The sequence below is a fragment of the Pyxicephalus adspersus genome, chromosome 2 (genome assembly GCF_032062135.1).
Source record: "Pyxicephalus adspersus chromosome 2, UCB_Pads_2.0, whole genome shotgun sequence".
Lineage (NCBI taxonomy): Eukaryota > Metazoa > Chordata > Amphibia > Anura > Pyxicephalidae > Pyxicephalus > Pyxicephalus adspersus.
Window position 1 is genome coordinate 50,516,223 of NC_092859.1, and position 19,931 is coordinate 50,536,153.

General features: G+C 38.2%; 1 protein-coding gene across 1 annotated transcript in view; it reads right to left on the bottom strand.

Moving 5' to 3' along the window:
• The window catches only part of DDX46 (DEAD-box helicase 46), a 57,343-nt gene extending 38,565 nt beyond the window's left edge, over nucleotides 1–18,778 (bottom strand). Inside the window, exons 1-9 of the mRNA XM_072400751.1 lie at nucleotides 18,634–18,778; nucleotides 14,073–14,264; nucleotides 12,238–12,378; nucleotides 11,282–11,372; nucleotides 8,222–8,387; nucleotides 7,483–7,628; nucleotides 6,690–6,803; nucleotides 5,603–5,768; nucleotides 4,069–4,189 (exon numbers count right to left, since the gene is read on the bottom strand). Coding sequence (XP_072256852.1) covers nucleotides 4,069–4,189; nucleotides 5,603–5,768; nucleotides 6,690–6,803; nucleotides 7,483–7,628; nucleotides 8,222–8,387; nucleotides 11,282–11,372; nucleotides 12,238–12,378; nucleotides 14,073–14,264; nucleotides 18,634–18,650 — 1,154 coding nt within the window. The 5' untranslated portion in view covers nucleotides 18,651–18,778. The remainder of the gene's footprint in view (nucleotides 1–4,068; nucleotides 4,190–5,602; nucleotides 5,769–6,689; nucleotides 6,804–7,482; nucleotides 7,629–8,221; nucleotides 8,388–11,281; nucleotides 11,373–12,237; nucleotides 12,379–14,072; nucleotides 14,265–18,633) is intronic.
• Between the last annotated feature and the right edge of the window lie 1,153 nt (nucleotides 18,779–19,931).

The following is a 19,931-nucleotide window of genomic DNA, read 5'->3' on the forward strand; positions in this document are numbered from 1 at the left end:
GCACCTAAACTGAAAGCAAAACAATCAAAACATAAAATTCCCCTTTATTTTACACCATAGAACTAAAGTGCAACCATTTAATCCCTTAGATATAGCCAACGCCTTCAAAGATAATCAAAATCTTTATATTCTCAAAAATTATGTACATACTAAGCAACCTACTCAACCCCTAATTGATAGGGTTTGAGAAAAGATGTATATTAACTTGCCATCTCCATTCTTAGCTAAATAAAATATTTACCCAAGCGATTAGAGTACAATATTTTCCAAGAAATGCTTAAGGCTATAATTGTTACCATACCCAAACCTGGAAAGGAACCATCTCACCCTCATAACTTTTTTTTATTATTATTATTAGTGTTAAGCAGGATTTATATAGCACCAACATATTATGCAGCGTTGTACATTAAACAGGCCTTTATTGATCTTAAATACGGATCTCCAAAATTTTGCCAAAATCATGATTTAATTCCCCATTTATTCCATCCCAACCAAGTTAAAGGGAGACAAGCCACAATTGGTACACGGCGAGCGATTAATCTTCTAAAGATAGAAAAAAATACTAATAAACCGGTAGACTTTTTCATGCTTGACACTGAGAAGGCAAAAGAAATACACTGGGGATATTCACATCCAACACTTAAAATTGTATGCATGGTACAATTTTATCTGCTATTATGGCCCTATATACTTTTCCTTCAGCCTAAGTCTTTACTTCAAATATGTTATCCTCTTCCTTTGTGCCCTCTCACCATAGTTATTTGCTCCAATTATGGAAAGTCATTATTACTCCAAGTTTATTATTTTTATTAGACCAAGTTTTCTCTATAGAAGAGCTCAGCTGCAAATCATAGCTAATTAACCTTCCTAGCAGTCTAATTCCATGCAAATTTCCATGTAAAAAGCAGTACAATTTTTTGCATTGAAATGTATATTTCTGATTTTAGGCTATAATTCTTAGGCATAACTCACCGATATTTAATACATTTAATGTTAAATTAAAAAAAAAAAAACACTAAGTGTACAGTAGAATGCTATATAGATATATATATAATTATACATACACACAAATATATGAACATTTCTTTGTATTGAACGCAATACAGGTATTTTGTATTGCATTCAATACAAAATTATTAGAATTTCCCGCCGATCCGCCCGCAACCAAACATGCGCCGACGTCACTGGGAAACTTCGGAGATCGTCGCTGCATTCGCCAGCTAGAGATCGAAGAAGGAATGACGTGACCCCAGGACCTGCGGGGACCAGCAGGACAACAGCGGAGCAAGGTAAGTGTTTTAACTCCCTACACTCAGCTACCCTTAGTGTAGGGGGTTATCCAAAGCAGTCTACTACAAAATCAACAAATTCAAATGCAATATACTCAATGCTGGGATTCCCTCACTAATACAATTGGAGATGTCCACTGCCTTCTCTTTCATTTGGACCCCCAATTGCATTCCATATTTGGGAATCCAGTTGACATATGCTTCTAAAAATCTATGTAATTATAATTTTATACATCATTATCATCTTTACAAGAGGATATCCTAAAACTTTCTAACACTGAATTATCTTGGTTTGGCCGTATTGCTGCATTTAAAAGTTCAGTTCTGGCTAAAATATTGTACTTGTTCCAAAATATTCCCATTACTCTGCCTACTTAATTTTTGACTTCTCTCATGGTGAACACATTTTATACGGAATCATAAAAAACACACCTATTTCTTATTCCCTTCTAATTCGGACAAAACGAGTAGAAGGTATAGGCCTCCCTTATTTACAGAAATATTATGGAGAATCCATATTAGATCAACTCAAAATTATGTATGAATTCCACTGCCAATAAACGCTGGTTGAATATAGAAAGATCCCCCATCCCAAGTGAAAACTACCTAGCATTTTTTTTAGCAACTTCATGTTTCCCAACTTCATCCAACAGTGGGTATGGCAGAAAATTAGAAATGTACAATTACCATAAATTTCAAAGGAATCCCGATTCCTTTGAAATTTATGAAATTATTCATTCCAGATCTTAATCTCCAAACTTGGCGTGAGCAAGGGTATTACTTTATTAAAGACTTACCCGATTTCTTTCACTTTTAAAAAAATATATGTGGCAAATAAACCACAATCTTTAATCTCTCTTTCTAGGACATACCACAAGCTTTCTGGAAAAGAAGTCAGAACCCAAACATTTGTAGAAGTGGTATTGTAGTATAACTTGCTTCAATTAAAAAAATAAATACATTGACGAAATTACCTATTTTTTTAGTCTGGGGGAGACCTAAAAAAACAAAGAACAAAACAAAACTTATTTCTCCCTTTCTCAATGGAAACTAGCTATCTCAACTAATTCACTTGCTTTGAAATGTATATCCTATTGGGAAAACTATCAAAAATACTCTTCCCTGGTTTAGAACACCTAATAGACTCTCTAAATTTGTCCTAGTTTATTTGGTCTAATGTTGGAGGAACTCTGGTGACTATGGCACCTATTTACATATGTTCTAAGAATGTAAAAATCTTTTCGTTTTTGGAATTTATTTTTTCTTAACTATCTAAAGTTACAGGATGTTTACCAGACCTAACCCTGCTTTAGCACTACTCAGTCTAGGAAAAGATAATTTCCTTCCCCCACAGTACTGGTAAACTATATACTAATAGCAGCAAGACAGACAATTGTTAGTTAGTAATCACTCCACACCGCCTAATGATACAGAGGTGGTACAAGCAATTATTTAAATTACCACTATGAAAGAATGCTAGCCTATAGTAAATTTGCCTTCTAAAAATGTTATAATAACTGGAAATATTGGGCAGACAACTTACCTCCTTCATTTAGATAAAATGAAGTAGATCTGAATTCATTTTTTTTACGAAAATTATTTCTTTATTACACTATAACTTACATGTTATACCATTGTATGTTTCGCTTTTCACGTTTGGTTCTTTTGACTTTACACCTCCTTTCTATTTATTTCCTAATCGGATTTTATACAAAATTGAACTTCTTCATTTTAAATAGTTCATTTGGTAATTATATACTGTTTGCATATTGGAACTCATACCTTTCCTATAAACTCCAATAAAAATTAAATTAAACAATAAATAAATATATTTGCTATAGAGAGCTTTAACTGCTTTTTGGCAGTGATCTCACGGGTGGTGCACCGAAATCAATGTGCTTTTTTTTGCAAAGGGCACAAAAGATAATATCAGCCATGTAATCCAAGGTTAGCATGGTTTGATCCAGCTTAATGTCCACAAATGGCAACTTTCGCCTGGCAGCTAGAGGAGAGGTGAAGAGCTTGTGATCTGTGTTAGCAATATCTTGTAAGTACATGTAAAAAAAAAAAAACAAAAAAAAACGTACTTATTTAAATAGTAAAACATGCATGGTCTGATGCTATCAAGAGCAGCTGAATATAAAGATGATCAATGTAGTTTTTTGGTGTTTGAGATCCTGATGCATGTGTACCATGGTGTGCGTTTGTAAAGGTGATGTAAAATATAAAATTAGGCAAATGAAATAAAATAACTAATACACTGAATACCAAAATTACGAGTACTAACAAGACACAGTAACCTGTAGCAACAAGTGAGTATAGATAAACCTTTTTTTTTTTTAGTTAGAATAGGGAAGAGATAAAAAAAGAGATTTTTTTTGCTGTCTACATTTCAACATTTCCTGTGACAGAGAGGAAGCAAAGTTATGAAAGTTTCCCAAAATAGGACAATGAAAACTCGGGCTCTACAATTATATATGGTGTTGCCTAGAGTTACTTAAAACTGATAAGCAACTTTTTTAAGTTACTGGATTTGTGTGGTGCAAATGTAATCACAAATGGCACACTGTAAAAACACAGACTGTGTCCAAAAATCATATACAATGCAACTAACAGCTGCAAGTTGTGTATCGCACTTCTCTAAGGTGGTCTCAACTTTTGCACACAAGATTTAAAAAAAAAAAAAAAATTCACCTTAATTCACCTAAATTCTACCTTAACTTTAAGAGCAATACATTGCTTAAACCATATGGATTCAACGTAAAAGACCAAAGCTTACTTTTTTAGTGCATTTAAAATCTTCATAGATATCCCACACTGCACCCAAGTTTTGATTGGCTTTGGACAATTCTTTCCTTGCACTGTAATGCCCTCCAATTGTAGTCTGAAGGCACTGACTTCTAAAAAAACACAAACAAAAAATTATATTACATATTGCTACTGCATAAATCTTTTCAACCCAAACCCGACATACTCCCTCAATTATACACGTTTGTGTTCCCCTGCATCACATGGCAGTGTTCTCACCAGCTTTTCTTAGGTGAGTTCACCATGCGGAACGTTTCAGTAACCAACTAGCTGCTTTTGGGTGGTTACTGAAGAGTTGGGTGACAGTACAAGGGCTGCCATCCACCTACAATTTCTTTCCCCGTTTGCCTTAAAAAAGGACTGGGTTTAACAGTGCATCAGTGAAATGCTTTTTTGGATAGGGCAACGTTTCTCAACCAGGGTTCCTTGTACACCAAGTTTCTTTCTGGCTATCTGTAAGGGTGGCATTCTTCTCACTGGCCATCAATGTAGGAGGCAAGTATTCCACTGGCTACAACACTAATGTACTTATGAATATAAAAATTACTGAAAACCTGAAAGTTATTTTAGGGGTTCCCCATGCAAAAAAGATCGATAAACATTGGTCTAAAAAGAGAATAGTAAGCATGAAAAGTTTATTTCTCACTTCTCTGGCAGTTAGCACATTTCTTTACTAAGTGAAGTAGGTGGAGCCTACCTGTCCTTCAGTACCAAACTAGCTTTGGCTGTTAGGAGTTCTGAAAGGAATATGGAGTGGGAGAATTCCAGCCCTTGTAGCGAGTTAAGGCCTTGTGAGTGTCACTAATGTGACACTTTATATGTTAAGGGAAAAACTAGAAACACTACATGTGTAGCCAATAAATAATAGAAGACATTGCTAGTAAGCAGTGCTAGTAAGCAGAAGTGAAAAAAAAGTGTCACCTCACAAGAGTTGTGGGCAGATGTGCCCGTCATACAGACAGACTTTAGGTGTTAAAATATAACTTAATATGAAAAAGGTCTTTAACAAAGAGATGGATTACTTACAGCAAAATGGAAAAGGACAGGAGGACAGACAAAAAGAGCAGGAAAAATCTAGAAAAAATGCCAGGAAGGCCCTATATTGTGCTGGTGAAGAAAATGACCTGCATAATGTGAGAGGCTGAGAAAAGAAGAATCTTACCCAAATGCAAAACAAGCTCTAGGGTTGGCAGCAAAAGTACCACTAAGTTGATACCTCCAATTGGACAAAACAAGCCAGGACTACAAAAGAATAGCTACATTTTCTCTAAAAAGATTTTCAGGAATGAGTAAGTAAAATAAAAGTTTAATATTTAAAATATATTAAAAAATGTTTATTTTAAAATAAAAGTTCATATTACACCTACTGCGTCAGGTACAAATTAGGGCACAAGTTTATAAGAATAGCATATCATTGAGGGTATACTTTGTGAAAAAACCTGCAGGAAAGTAAAATAACCTTAGAAGTCTGCAGTGTTCTTCAGCAAACAAAAGAAAAAGTTTACCTTCTGTGGTCATTCTGGCAAGCTCTGGAACTTCCACATAAAAGTTTTTCCTAAAGGGTTCATATTCAATTTTCCCATGATCCACAGGCTCCAGTAGTTTTCGCTGCTTAGTTTGAAAACCTGTCAAAGCAGTTTGAAGGTCTACTTCTTCTTCTTCTGAGGAATACTAGAAGTGTAAAATGGAAGCATTTCATTGCATCTTTATCTTTGATGTTAGGGGTTAAGCAATATTAACTTTTAAGCAGACAGCATACCCTCTAGATGGAACTAAACATTTAAAAATTAAGTCCCTCATCATCCTGCAATACCTCTTTGCCCCGGCGATCTTCTTTCTTTGTCCTCTGCCTACGTCACCTGATCTTGCACTGCACAGGCACCAGATCAGATGACTTAGCCTACGGTAAATGAGGAAGAAAAAAGTCTCACTGCACATGCGTGAGAGCAGCATTTTTTTCCCCATAGAAGTAAAAGCTCCTTCTGTGCATGCCTAAGATTGGTCATGCACAGAAGGAGCAGCCACAAGCTGAAGTTTTACCTGAAGGGTTGTCTACCCTTTGATGTAAAGTAAAAACATTGGCGATAGGTCCTAGTTAACCTTGCAAAGCAGAAAAAAATGTTAAAAAATACCATTGAAGCACAAGTGGGAGACTGTCTTCATGGTAGAGGGAGGTTAAAGGTTACTTTTAAAAACGTGTTGACCCGAGTTTACCTTAAAAAAATACTTATTGACAACACAAGGTGACTTTCAGCAGTCTGTTGACTGTCAACAGTATTATATGGCTAGGTCTATACCAGCACAGGAACAAATATTATGTTAAAATAAAATTGTGATAAAATTGTTGGTGGTACAAAGTAAATAGGCGTTACTTTATAAGTTTTAGCAACAGTTTCAGCTAATACAAATGCAATTTATTCCAGCTGTACATTAGCATTGCACGAATAGTCCTTAACATTAACCAAAAAAACCTAAAACCTTAATTAACTGTGATGCCAAGAAAGCTTGTACATTGGGGGAACAAGGCAAATCAATATTACATCTATACAAATTGATGAGAAATTATTTCTAAACATTTTTAAGGTAATTTACCTCCATTGCATCTTGATCATTTTCCATTAGTTCTCCTTTTTTCTTTGTTGTTTCAGCAGGAGCCTTTTTTGTGGTTAGCACAGTGACAACTTTTGTGACAGTTGGTCCACCTTTCTATGGACAAAGAATAAATAAAGGTTTATCAATACAATACCCTAGAAAGTTATAAATGAAATCTTTTATGTTAAAAGTCTGGCCCTCTGCTGTATGTATAATACAGGACACTTTGGCTATACTGGAGCCTATTAACAAGATTAAACAGTGGTGGTAGAGAAATTTTTGTGCATTTAGAGAATATTTATGTTTTTATGGGGCTTTTAGATTATGTTAAAATCATTAAGAGCCTCAATTTAGACCTTGGTGAGTCAACCTTAATATGAAGGTACAAATACAGTTGATGCATTCATGCCAAGCCCTGCTTCAAAATCCTTCACCTACTTTTTCTTACATCAATAAATTTAGGGAAAAGTCTCTATACCAAACAATGCTTTAGAGCAGAATTGAACTGCAAAGATGACCTTTAAATGAACAAATGCTGTCTATGTTACATACAACGCAATTACAAAATAATAATCAATTTTACAACATAGGAACTATTTAGTGTCTATGTTGTAGGAAGAGAAGAATGGGAAGGATTCAGTTGTTTACCAAAAAGCAATTGGGCACAGTTAGCACGAAAATTCTGAGCTTTGATGGGCCACTTCTCATGTTATCATTGTCTCTCCATGGGTTTTAATAAGATATCCATACTGGATACAAAACAGTCCTAAAACAAGCTACAAACCAATCTTACCTTTTCACTTCCACCTTTGACACTGCCCATGTTAAATTTTTTGACTTCCTCTTTGACTTCTTCCATGTAGGCATCCAAAGGATCCACTTCCTCATTTTCCTCCTCTTGCCCTTCTTTCTCTCCTTCTGCAGGTTCCTCTTCATCATCTGTAGTAAAGAAAACACAAAATGCACTTAAGCAACATACATAAGCATGGGACATGTAAAGGTAAAACATTTTTATTTTAGTCTTTGATAAGGGAATGAAGGATTAGACCCCATCAAGTTTATACTGCTGTGTTAGTCCCCAATTTACCTCCACACTACCATTATTTTTGTCCTGGTAATCAATGTTAATAGGTATAGAAATAGGGGGAAATGCAACAATCAGCTTTCTATGGACTAAAGGGAGGATAGATTATCCAATAGGGACAAATGATAAAGTGACAACGAATATGTAAATCATCTCACTTTGGGGAGCTCTCCTCTTATTTCCTTTTGTGCCAATAAAATAGGGGTAAAAATACACAGTGGGATAAACATCAAAAGTAACCTAACTAGGGGTTTTACCCTTTTCTTACTGTATCCAATGCCTTTGATTTTAGGGGCTTTTTCCTACCTGGGGAACCTTATCTCACAATGTGAAAAATCAATCAATTTTAATAAAACAACTTTTTTGTGGTGCATTTTAAAAGGAGTCCAAAAATTTGGACACAACATAGGTTGACATGTTGCAATACAAAACTGGTAGCAGAACTAACCATCATCATCTTCTAAACTCCACTTTTTCCCTTGCTTCAACTCTTCAACTTCTCTCTTTAACTCTCCAATGGTCTCCTCGACTCTCTTACGCTGTTCTTCTCGCCATTTTTCAACTCTTTCTTTGCGTTTTCTCATTTCTTCTTCAAGTTTGTTCTGGTCAAAATTCTAAAGCAGCAAAAAAATATATTTATACTAAAAAGCTTTCTACAAATCAATAAGCCAGTATTACAGTAGCAGGGAACATACTCCTGCAACTTTTAAATAATTTTAGGATGAACATCCCTGAAAAAAAGGTTATGTATGACTATGGGAAACATGGTACCAACCAGTAAACAGAAAAAGACCATGTAGATTTTTTTTTTAACCTCAGGTTTTTCCATTTTTCATTGAAATGTAAGCAGTTTACATCCATCTAATAACCTATTAATTTATTGTTCCTTACACCTTGCATACCAAAAGTCTTCCCTTGGTTTTCAGCTGCTGATAGAGCTGGGTGGTGAGAAAAGCAGTTAGGATGAGATAGGGACACAGGCTGTTCCTTTCCCATACTCTAGCTCATGCTGTGCCTTCTATATTGAAAAAAAAAAACAAAAACACTTGTAACATGTATGTAATGTATCCCCCGAGTGGGCATGTGTAATTACATCATTGGGAGCAGTGCAATAGCGGTGTGTGTGAATGCTGCATGTAAAATTCTGCAGCCTTACTCTGTGCACAAACCTTCATATCTCTTAAGCCGTATGTTTTAACGACTTGACATTTTCAAAGTGCACAGAGGTCCCTCATTGCTAATAGTAATCACAACTTCAGCACCCAGATTTCAGGAATTTAAAGATATGGGGACGAGAATAGTAAAAACATGAAATCAACTTTGGGGTTGCTGTTTCAAAAGCAAGTGCCCCTAAGAGTCCTTAATTGAAAATACAATACGTAGTATGTTTTTGTACATAGGTTTGTTCTTTAGTTGAATTTGTATGTAAGTTAGAACAGGTACATTATTTTAATAAACGTAAATAGATGATTGTCTCAACATATTAGGAAGTGTCCACTCAATTACTGTAAAAAATCCTCACTGTAAGTTAATCACAAAGAAAGCAAAAAAAAAAAAAAAAATGGAGCCTAGCTAGATGTTCATTAGCTTCTGGAGCAAGCTGTGCTTTGATATGGCATAAAAACAACTGCAGAGTTTGTCTTGGCCATCAAAGAGTTACAACATGTTGGAGAGGAGCTCAGTCTCAGGTGTGTTTATTATTATCAAATAGGATTTTTATAGCGCCAACATATTATGCAGCGCTGAACATTAAATACATGTTGCAAATGACAGATGGATACAGACAGTAACACAGGAGGAAGAGAGGACCCTGCCCTGAAGAGCTTGCAATCTAGGAGGTGGGGGAAGTCTCACACAATGGGAGGGGAGATGTGTAGTGAAAGGAAGTAGTGAGGGTTTTAAGAGACAGTTTATAGCAAAGATTTTCTCTGCAAGTCTTGCAAACCATCACCCACCCCCCAATCAAGCCTCTGTCCTGCACACAAACGAGCAGGGAAGCCCCATTCAAATCTAGGAGTCGCCGTATGTTGAATGTCCTTAACTCAGGGACTACCTGTCTCACACTACTACAAGGGATTGCACTATTAAAACCATGGAACACTAAGAAGTTGGAACAAAATACACAGCACTGAACAGTTTGGGCATAATACAAAAAAATAGAAAAATTGGACATTATAACAAGCCAGGCATTAGAAAGTTGGACACATAGTATAGAGGGAAGATAGAACACTGACACAAAAGGAGGTTACTGGATACCTATGGCATAAACTAGGAGCACTAACTTTGCTGAGTATTGCCCTGCCCACTTGTTTACCACCCTGCTGAAAAAATTTCTGGGGAGAATATCCCCATAATAATTTTGACACCTGTGAATGTTCAGCAGGTTTTTATGGTATACAGATTATCTAGTGAGATTTTGATGAAGTCAGTATAGGGCAAAGCATATTACACATTTGCAAGTGACAATGTTTTTAATGGCAACATGTGAAACGTACCTAATGAAGTACTAGATGACTGACCTGTGTGCTCGTGGTAATTGATTGGGGAATAGGGAAAAATGTGTATTCGATATGATATTCAATTGAAAGTCCGAGCTGTATCTGAAAGCGGTTTCTATTTTTGGATGTTCAATTCAGTCCAGCTAAGTGAATGGGCAACCCAGCAACAATGATGCCAAAAAGCCAAAAATGTTGGTGTCCATTTTCTGGGACAAAGACGGTATTCTGTAGGTGGACTACCTACCTCAGGGCTCTACTATCACCGGACAGTATTATGCTAACCTCCTGGAGCTGAAGGAGGCAATTAAGACGAAACGCAGTGGAAGGTTGACCAAAGGGGTCCTTTTTTTTGTAGGACAATGCACCTGCGCACACATCCAACATTGTGGCTGCCAAACTGAACACCCTGGGTTTTCAATTGGTCCACCATCCCCCCTACCCACCTGACCTGGCCCCTTCGGACTAATATCTGTTCCCGAATTTGATCAAACACCTGAAGGGGCAACGTTTCAGGACATTTCTGACATCGAAGATGCTGCCGACAGCTGGTTTGCGGCCAAAACAAGGGACTTTTATTTGAAAGGTCTAGGTTATTTCATAACTCTGGCTCTTTTTTCTGGGCAAAGCCAGGAACTTCTCAGCACCCCCTCATTTAATATATATATTACATGAAGATGTCTTTGTATTGGACTCAATACAGCTATTTTGTATTGAATCCAATACAAAATATTTGAATTTCCTCCCACTCCTACCTGCACCGACCTTGTCTCTGCAGATTGCGGCTGGAGATCGGAGGGCGTAACCTCAGGACCTGTGGGGACCAGCAGGACACCGGGGACGCTAACAGAGCAACGTAAGTGGGTTTTTAAGTTTTAAGCAAACCCGAGTGTGATTCGGGATTACTGCTAGGGGGGTTAATGAAGTTCCCAGGACCAACTGGATTTTCATCCTTTTACATTTCAAGAAACTTTTACTACTGCATACCACATAAATTACACACTGATACTTACATTAACATCCTTTTCCTTGTCTTTTTCTTCTTCATCCTTTTTCTTTTCTTTGCTTGTATCAGGAATGTCTGTCTTCTCTTTAGATTTAGATCTACATAAAAAAAAAACAATAAGAATAATATATTAGGTAATTTGTCATTTTAAGACCTATGTTAACTGTACTGTTTGCATCAGTCTGCTTTTGCACTCCATATGTTGGACAAACTAAACCAAAGTATGGTTTTGAAGAAAAATAATACTAAACCACCTTTAGGCATCTGTGTACTACATTTTGTTCACAAAAAATTTTGTTTACCAACAGGGAAGAGATAAAATCTACAGCCGAGTTTGTTGTAAACTGACGTTTATTGACTCTAGTAGGCAGAGTGACCTGGTGCCTGTATAGCCCAAACTAACATCAAAATAGGCAGGACATGGACAACAAATATACCTTGCGTTAGCGCTAGGACCAAGGAATGCTTCCACTCTAACCAATGCTGGGGTGCTATTTCTAATATTGTCACCAATTCCATACAAAGTTTATGAGAATACAAAATTCTTGAAGATGATCAATTGCAGCTCAGGAGGTCTCAAACTGATGTCATGCACACAAGCACTTAGTCTTATTGACCAACAGCGCAAGGGCATTTATTACTCCCACCACCACTGAAATCTGGGCCTTTATTGGTAATTTTAATTATGGGGAATGGTCTCAGAAACAGTGAATTGTCAATTTGTGAAAATGAAAAAAAAAAAAAAAAAAAAACTAAAATATACCTCTTCAGGGAAAATTATATTATTACTTATTTTTAGCTAATAATTTTATTACTGAACCTGAAATAATTTGGTGTGGATGGTAATGTTTTTATGTCAAAGCAAGCAGAAGTCTTGTTACATTTCTGAACTTTTTCAAGAGTGTATAAAGTAAAAAAAAAAAAAAAATAAAAATAAAAAAATAAAACACTAAGGTCACCTACCTTATTTCCCCCTTCTTAGTTTTGCTTGGACTAGCAGAGCGTGATCGCCTACTGCGGCTTTTGCTCCTGGATCGTCGTCTTTCACGACTGCGGGATCTTCTTCTTTCTCTGCTACGCTCCCTCTCTCTGCTTGGTCGACGGCTGGAAGTAAACAGAAAAAGTTACCTAGTAAATCTATTGAAAAAAAAAAAATGTTTCCCTAGATTCCAAGCTCCTCAGGACAGGGTCCTCTACTCTTCCTGTTGTCACTGTTTGTATCGGTCTGTCATTTACAACCTGTATTTAATGTTCATCGCTGCATAGTATGTTGGTGCTATATAAATCCTGTTTAATAATAACAATAATAATAATTAACAAAGCTGAGACTGAGCTCCTCTGCAACATCTTGTAACTCTTTGATGATCAAGACAAACCCTGCAGTTGTTTTTTTTGCATATCAAAGCACAGCTTGTTCCAGAATATAATGATTGTCTAGGCTCCATAAAGTTTTTTTGCTTTATTTGTGATTAACAGTGAGTATTTTATACAGTAACTGAGAGGACGCTGTCTAATATTATGTTGAGACAAACATCTAATTGCATTTATTAAAAAAATGTACCTGTTCCGACTTACATACAAATTTTACTACAGCAGTAGTGAAATTTCATTTCATGTACCATGATCTGTCAAAGTAAATTATTGCAAGGGTTCCTCTACGATAACATATTGAAAGAGTGCATAGGATATGGGCAAGACAGTTGGGCTTAAAATTAAAATTAAGGTAAACCTTTAGAAACCAGATGTTTGACATTTCAAGTGCCAGAAAACCATTTTATTAAATACGTTTGAATTCACTTGGTGTATTTCTAACTACCTTTGGGAAATAATAGGATACATTCAGATATCTATTGCACTGGGCCCATCTAAGGCTGGGTCTACATGAACGATTTTAAAAACGCATATAAACATTCCTACCACATTTATCTGCGCTTTTATGCACGTTTTCAAGTGTTTTAAAGCTTAAAAGGGGGAATGAGTAAGGGGATATATGTACCCCTGTACTCATTCCCCAGGGTGGGGCGGTGGAGATCTGGGAGTCTCCTTATTAAAAGGGGCATTCAGAGTCCAAAGTCCTGCTAAAAACGTTTATAAAAGTTTATAAAGTTTCAAGCGTTTTCCCACGTTTTAATTTTTTAAACGTTGCAAGCAACGTTTAAGATAACGCTCAAAAACGTGCCTGAAGGAAACATCCTGGTATAGATTAGCCCATTGGAATGCATGGGGACTTCAAACATGGGCTTTAAAAGCCTCAGGTAAACGCTGGGGAACGGTCCGTGTAGACTAAGCCTAAGGGAGACAGGGTAGATTGTTATTTTCAATAAAAACAGAGCTGTCCATTTCTGAAATTAACCCAGATGATTTCCAGGTGTTACTTTTGGTGTATAGTAACCTTTATAGTTTATGTTAGGCTGGGTCTACATATGTAAACATTCCTACTGCGTTTTTATGCATTTTTTTTGGCACTTTAAAACTTGCCTTGAAAACGCTGGAAAACGTCTATGCCGTGTTTTCCTGCGTTTTTGCATGTTTATGTTTTAACCCGGTGTTTTAATTTTTTAAACGTTGCAAGCAACGTTTAGGATAAGTGTCATAAACCTGCCTCAAGGAAACGTCCCTGATGTAGATTAGCCCATACGAATGCATGGGAATTTCAAAGACTTTAAAAGCCTCAGGTTAAACGCTGAGGAAAACGACCGTGTAGACTAAGCCTAAAGTATCTCAGATTTTAAATATTTACTTGGAATATGATTTGGATGGAAAGTGTAAACAGAAAGTGAAGAATAACTCCATCCTACCTTGGCCGCTTTCTATCTCTGGATCGTGATCTTCTACGATCCCGGCTGCGTGATCGTTCCCTTCTACGATCTCTGTCACGCTCCCGGCTTCTGGATCGGTGGTCATCTCTTTTAGATCTCTTATCAGGTGGTGATCGGCTTTTTGACTTGCTACCAGAACGACCACGTGATGATGAGCGTTTTCGATAATGTCTAAAACCAAGAAATAAAAAGATTATTAACCTCCTGGGGAGTTCACTTCTGTCTGGTATTTACTATTACTTATGACTGTTTAAGCTATCCCGAGTGTGACTCGTATCACTTTCAGCATCTTTTTTCTAACCTGAGTCACATTCGGGGTTAGCGCTCAGGGGGTTAAATTAAATAGGATATTAGAATGCATTCCTCTGAACTTACTCACTGACATAATATAAAATACAGATACCATATAAGCCAGGTCCAAAAAAAGGCAAGAGATATTCACACATTTCTACACTTTTTGATTACAAGTAAAAGGCTTCATGTTAAATTTATGTGTATAAAACAGAGCTGTGACTTCATTTATTTTCTACAGTTAAAAATATAAAATGATAGTCATTTCATTTATTTTGGCTTTACACATTCATATACATGGAAAAGAAAAAATTAAAGAAAACTTTACCCAAAGAAAAATTTTAATTTGAAACTGAATTTACACTTTACCAATGCTTGATCAGGCAGGCCATTAATGCCAAAAAGGGACAGGCAATGTTGATTTTTCAATGATGCAACCGCACTTCAAAAATGCAACTTACCGGTCTGAATAATGCAGTGTCAGCTTTGGCTGCCAGTGAGACTCAGCAATCCCAGCTTCCAATGCCTGTGCCGTGGATGAATGAACTCCATCCTGGCATGGCCAATCAAGATGGCTGAAGATAGTCTTTAGGACTATGCTAGGCTGCATGTCATATTTTGCCTAACAACTCAGGTTTGTGTACAAACCTTCATTTCTTCCCAACAGTAAGTTGTAACAACTTAACATTTTAGGGTGCACAGGGCACACTAGTTGTAGTAGTAACCAAAATTTCAGCCACCCAGCTTACAAGAATTTTATGACATGCGCCTCATGGCCCAAAACTGAAGATGCACATTGGGTCCCCCCCCCTAGGGGCACTTACATAGCAAGGAGCATTGAGATGGGGCCCCTAAATTTATAACTACTTTTCAAAAAACTATACTACCCTGTCTGTCTCTGCTTCTCCTAATTGGGAGCGCATAGCCTTCTGGGATACCTACGTCACGCATCATGGGAGGCTCTTGGGTGCTCCTTCTGCGCATGCCCGAGCATCTTTTGCACAAAGAAAAAATTTTTCCCATCTCACGCATGCGCAGTGAGATCGGAAAGTTTGTTTTCCATCCTACGTCACCCAATTTTGTGCCTGAGTCGGTTGACGTAGTATGAAGAACCAGGAAGAAGAGGAGAATATGGCTTCCGGGACCGGTGCAAGACACCCCCAAGTGGATTGGACTGCACTGCAGGATTAAAGGTACGTGTTTTTTTTTTTTTTTACGCACTTTTCAATTTAGTTTCTATTTAAATTTAATTATGATCACATCATCAGAACATGAAAAACTCCACCCAAGAAACCATACAACCCTTTTAAAGATTACTACCCACTTCTAACACTCTGGAATGGGAGGGTGTAAGAAACTGAAAATGTAAGTACAAGTGGGGAACATCTGTCTACAGTGGTAAACAATATCCCCCAAAATGTTATCACTATGGTATCATTAGAACATAAAATAAACTCTGCCTATTAAAATAAAACTGGGGTTTAGTTATTGGAAGGGGTATAGTCATGTGTAACAGATGGTTGCCTTTTGATGGGTAAAGTTTTTATGTTGTAGTGATGCTATTGTGATGAGTTTGGGGGGTGTTAGCCAAACATGTCCCCCACTTGCACCTATATCTTTATTTACCTGCACATCTTCATTCTAGAGAAATTAGGGTTCAAGAGATGAAGACAAATATGTGTAACAGGGCAGGCCAGAGCGTTTTGATAGGTAGATGTTATAATAATGCCATGATAATTTTTTTTTAATTTATACACGTCCCCCACTTGCACCTATATTTTCTGTTTCCTACACTTGCCCATTTCAGATGAATTGGGGTTCAAACAAAAGAAGCAGACAGGGTGGTTTAGTATGACAGTCACAGTTTTTTTGAAAGCCAAGTAAAAATTTAGGGGCCTCACCCATATGCTCCTTGCTATGTAAGTGGCCCTGGGGGTCCCCAAGTTTCATTTTCAATTTTGGGCTCAATGACACACTTGCCTTTGAAACAGCAACCCCAATCATAGTTCTTCAAAGTACCCTTCTGGGTTGAGTGCCCGGCTGCTCTGCCTCCCCCCTCTGTCTCTTATCAGCAGTTCTAATCTCTAATCCTCTGAATGGACAATGAGGAGGCTGAGGTAAACCCATACAGATGACATCAAACTACTTTTGCTGAAAACAGTCTTTCATGATAACTTTTGCATATCTGAAGCCAAAGGCCTGTCAACAAAAGCGTTGGTAAACGTACTAATGGTGCCCTATAATTGGTGCACGCCTCTTTATTATTGCACAGTATTTATAGAGCGCCAACATATTATGCAGCGCTGTACAAAGTCCATGGTCATGTCACTAGCTGTCCCTCAATGGAGCTCACAATCTAACGTCCCTACCATAGTCATATGTCATTACCACATTCTAAGGTCCATTTGCGGGGAAGCCAATTAACCTCCAGTAACTGTATGCTTTTTTTTTTGGAATGTGGGAGGAAACGCACACAATCACAGGGAGAACCTGCAACTCCACACAGCCGGATGGTCACTGAAAAGCCCCGGATGGTACGCCCTCCTAAAAGGGGCTGGGGAGAACACTGTAGCACGCTATCTGCATGGAGTTTGCATGTCTCCTCTGGGCACTCAGTTTTCTCCCACATGCCTTGAGAGACAGTTAGTTACATGGCTACGGACTTAAGCAATGCATGATATGTTGTGGATATAGAACAGCAAAAAAGTTAATATTGTATAGTCAAAAACTATAGGCACTTCTTGATGCTACAAAAATAGTTAATTTGATGAATGTTTAAAAATCCTATATATATATATATATATATATATATATATATATATATATATATATATATATATATATCTGGATGTATGTGTGTATGTCCCACCATCACTCGGAAACACATCGACACATTTAACCAAACTTGCTGGACATATGACTCAGACCCATGTGAGTGCACCGCTGATCTTTGTACAGCGCTGTGGTATATGTCAGAGGTATATTCGCATATGTGTGTGTGTGTGTGTAAATATTGCTCAGTGGCAGTGTGCCTTTTGCTTAACACTACAGCTTTATTTGATTGCTTTTCCTGTATAATAAAGGATTGCAATAAAAAAATACCTGGGCAATGCCGAGTAATCAGCTAGTTTTCTGATAAAACACAAGTTAGGTTGCTGAGTAGAGGACAACCACTCAGAAGTTTGAGCTAAAGGAGTAATTTCAAGAAAATAGCAGGCCAGATTTTGCCGAGTGCTTGCTAGACTGATTGCTAGACTACTTGCCTAACATGAACCAATGTAGATCAGATGTGCAGCTTATTGTGGCTTATTTACCACACAGTTATATGATTGTTTTAGATGTGTAAATGACAATACTAAAACCAAAAGATCAGCTTTACATCCAGGTAAATTGGCATTGTTTGGAACGAATCCTGACGGGAAGTAAATGTAACATGTATCACCAATAAAGAATACATATCATTATTGTAATTTAACTATATTGGGAGCAAACCCCACACCCCCATCCTGAACAGAGTAAAATCGCCTCTTTTTCCCTTTTGACGAAAGGGAGCAGAAGGAGATACCAAGAGCCTACCGGGATGCGTGACGTAGGTATCCCAGGAGGCTTTGCGCTCCCATTCTCGATTGCCTAGGCGATCGAGAATGAAGGGGGCAGCGTTGCACCTTTTTTTTTTTTTAATGATGTAACACCTAAAAAAAAAAGAAGTTTTACTTTACATTAGGGTTATCTACCCTTTTATGTAAAGTGAAAATTGTGAGTTTAGGTACACTTTAGACCTTGGGGATTTTTGCTTGGGATGTCCATAGAAATACATTTCAGCATGTGTTATTTAGTTTATATTTAATACAAGAGCACAAGGCAAAGTGTACGGGTATTTTATGGGATAGGAAGCAGAGGGGGCATTTCCCCAATGGCGGAGGTTGTCCTCCGTCTGTAAAAAACACGTCTGTAAAAAGAGAATTACCCTGACCTGGCAGATTCGGGCCCCGTAAGATGGTATGAGGTTTTACATACTGACTGGTAAATATATTGCTATGTGTACACAAACATAACAACACATCATGCAGAGAGCATTGTCACCATCCCGCCTGTACAGCAGATCAGTGTGCGCGCTCTTACCACGGGCAGACAAAAGTTCGTCCCAGAGCTCGCTATTTCCCTACAACGCGGCCCAAGACACAACCGTGTTCCCCGCCAAATACCCCTTAGAACATGCAACCAACGCTACGACTCCACACACACTCACCGAGACTCCCTGCCCATGGTTCACTCGTCCTCAGCCCGAGCTCACACCTTACGCAGTGAGAGATTAGGAAAAACAGCGGCGGCTATTTCCAATACAGCACAAGGACCTGGAAGTGACGGTGACCAGAGAACCGGAAGTAGGCGGGACCTCGTTGATCAATCTTCAAGCCCGGGAAACCCACACTTGAGAGGCAGGGAAAATGGATTATTAATCTCCTCACACAGCAAGAAAGGCATAACTCTGTGTGATTTGTATAATATAGGCGCTCAGGATTATTCTGGCGTGTCATACCCTTATTGTAGAGGGGTATGGGGGTTCAGGAAGGGAGTGTTAGGTGATGGAATGCATTGGTACTATTGCAGGATGAAGGTGGTGAAGAAGGTGTCAGACAGGTGATGGGGTGAACTGGTTATACATATACATACTGGTAATTGCAATGGACATGGAAGGATAGGGAAAAGTGAGGGCAGGTGTTTGTACACTGGTGTTATTGCAGGGTAACATGGAGTTCAGGAAGGGAGAGATGGGTGATGAGTGGTGTACAGGAACCTGGCAGTGATATTGTAGGGTGATACTGGGATTAGGTAAAGGGTTAGAGAGAGGTAAGGACAACGCGGATAATGGGGGCAATGTGCTTCACAGATGGGGGTGCAGATTATGTAGATAACACAGTTTAGAGTAACAGCGCAGTGTTACCAGGCTCCACAAATGAGGATGATGGTGATGATACTGTGCAGTTGGCAGCTAAATGGGGTACTTAACCTTCCTGGCAGTATGAATACAAAGTATTTTTAAATGTAAAAGCAGTACATTTAAAACTGCTCATTGTTTTAAATTACCTGGCTGGTCCCACCCTCCAGCCACACACTCACAAGCAGATGCCCGGCTGGCATCTTCTTCCCCTGGCCTCACGCCCCCAATGTTGGAATCACCAGGGGAAGAAGATGCCACGGGCACCACTGGAATGTGGGAACCAGGTAGGACTTGCAAGCCTCGGCAATTCCAACCTGAGTGTGGCTCAGGGTTACTGCCTTTGGTATGGATAATTCACCCCGAGCCACACCCAGGATTACCACCAGGGAGGGTAGTTTGTGATGGTGGACCTGATCTGTATCTATGACATCAGCACCAACCAATCACAGAAGACAACACACTGAGTGATTGGTTAGAGAGCCCATGTGGGGGTTGAGAAATGAGGGAGGGATGTAGGCAGTGAAGAAGATTAGGAGTGGATGGCAAGGCAATTTGCCACACACAGGATGGCTGCTTTCATATATATAATGTTTTATTTTTTATTG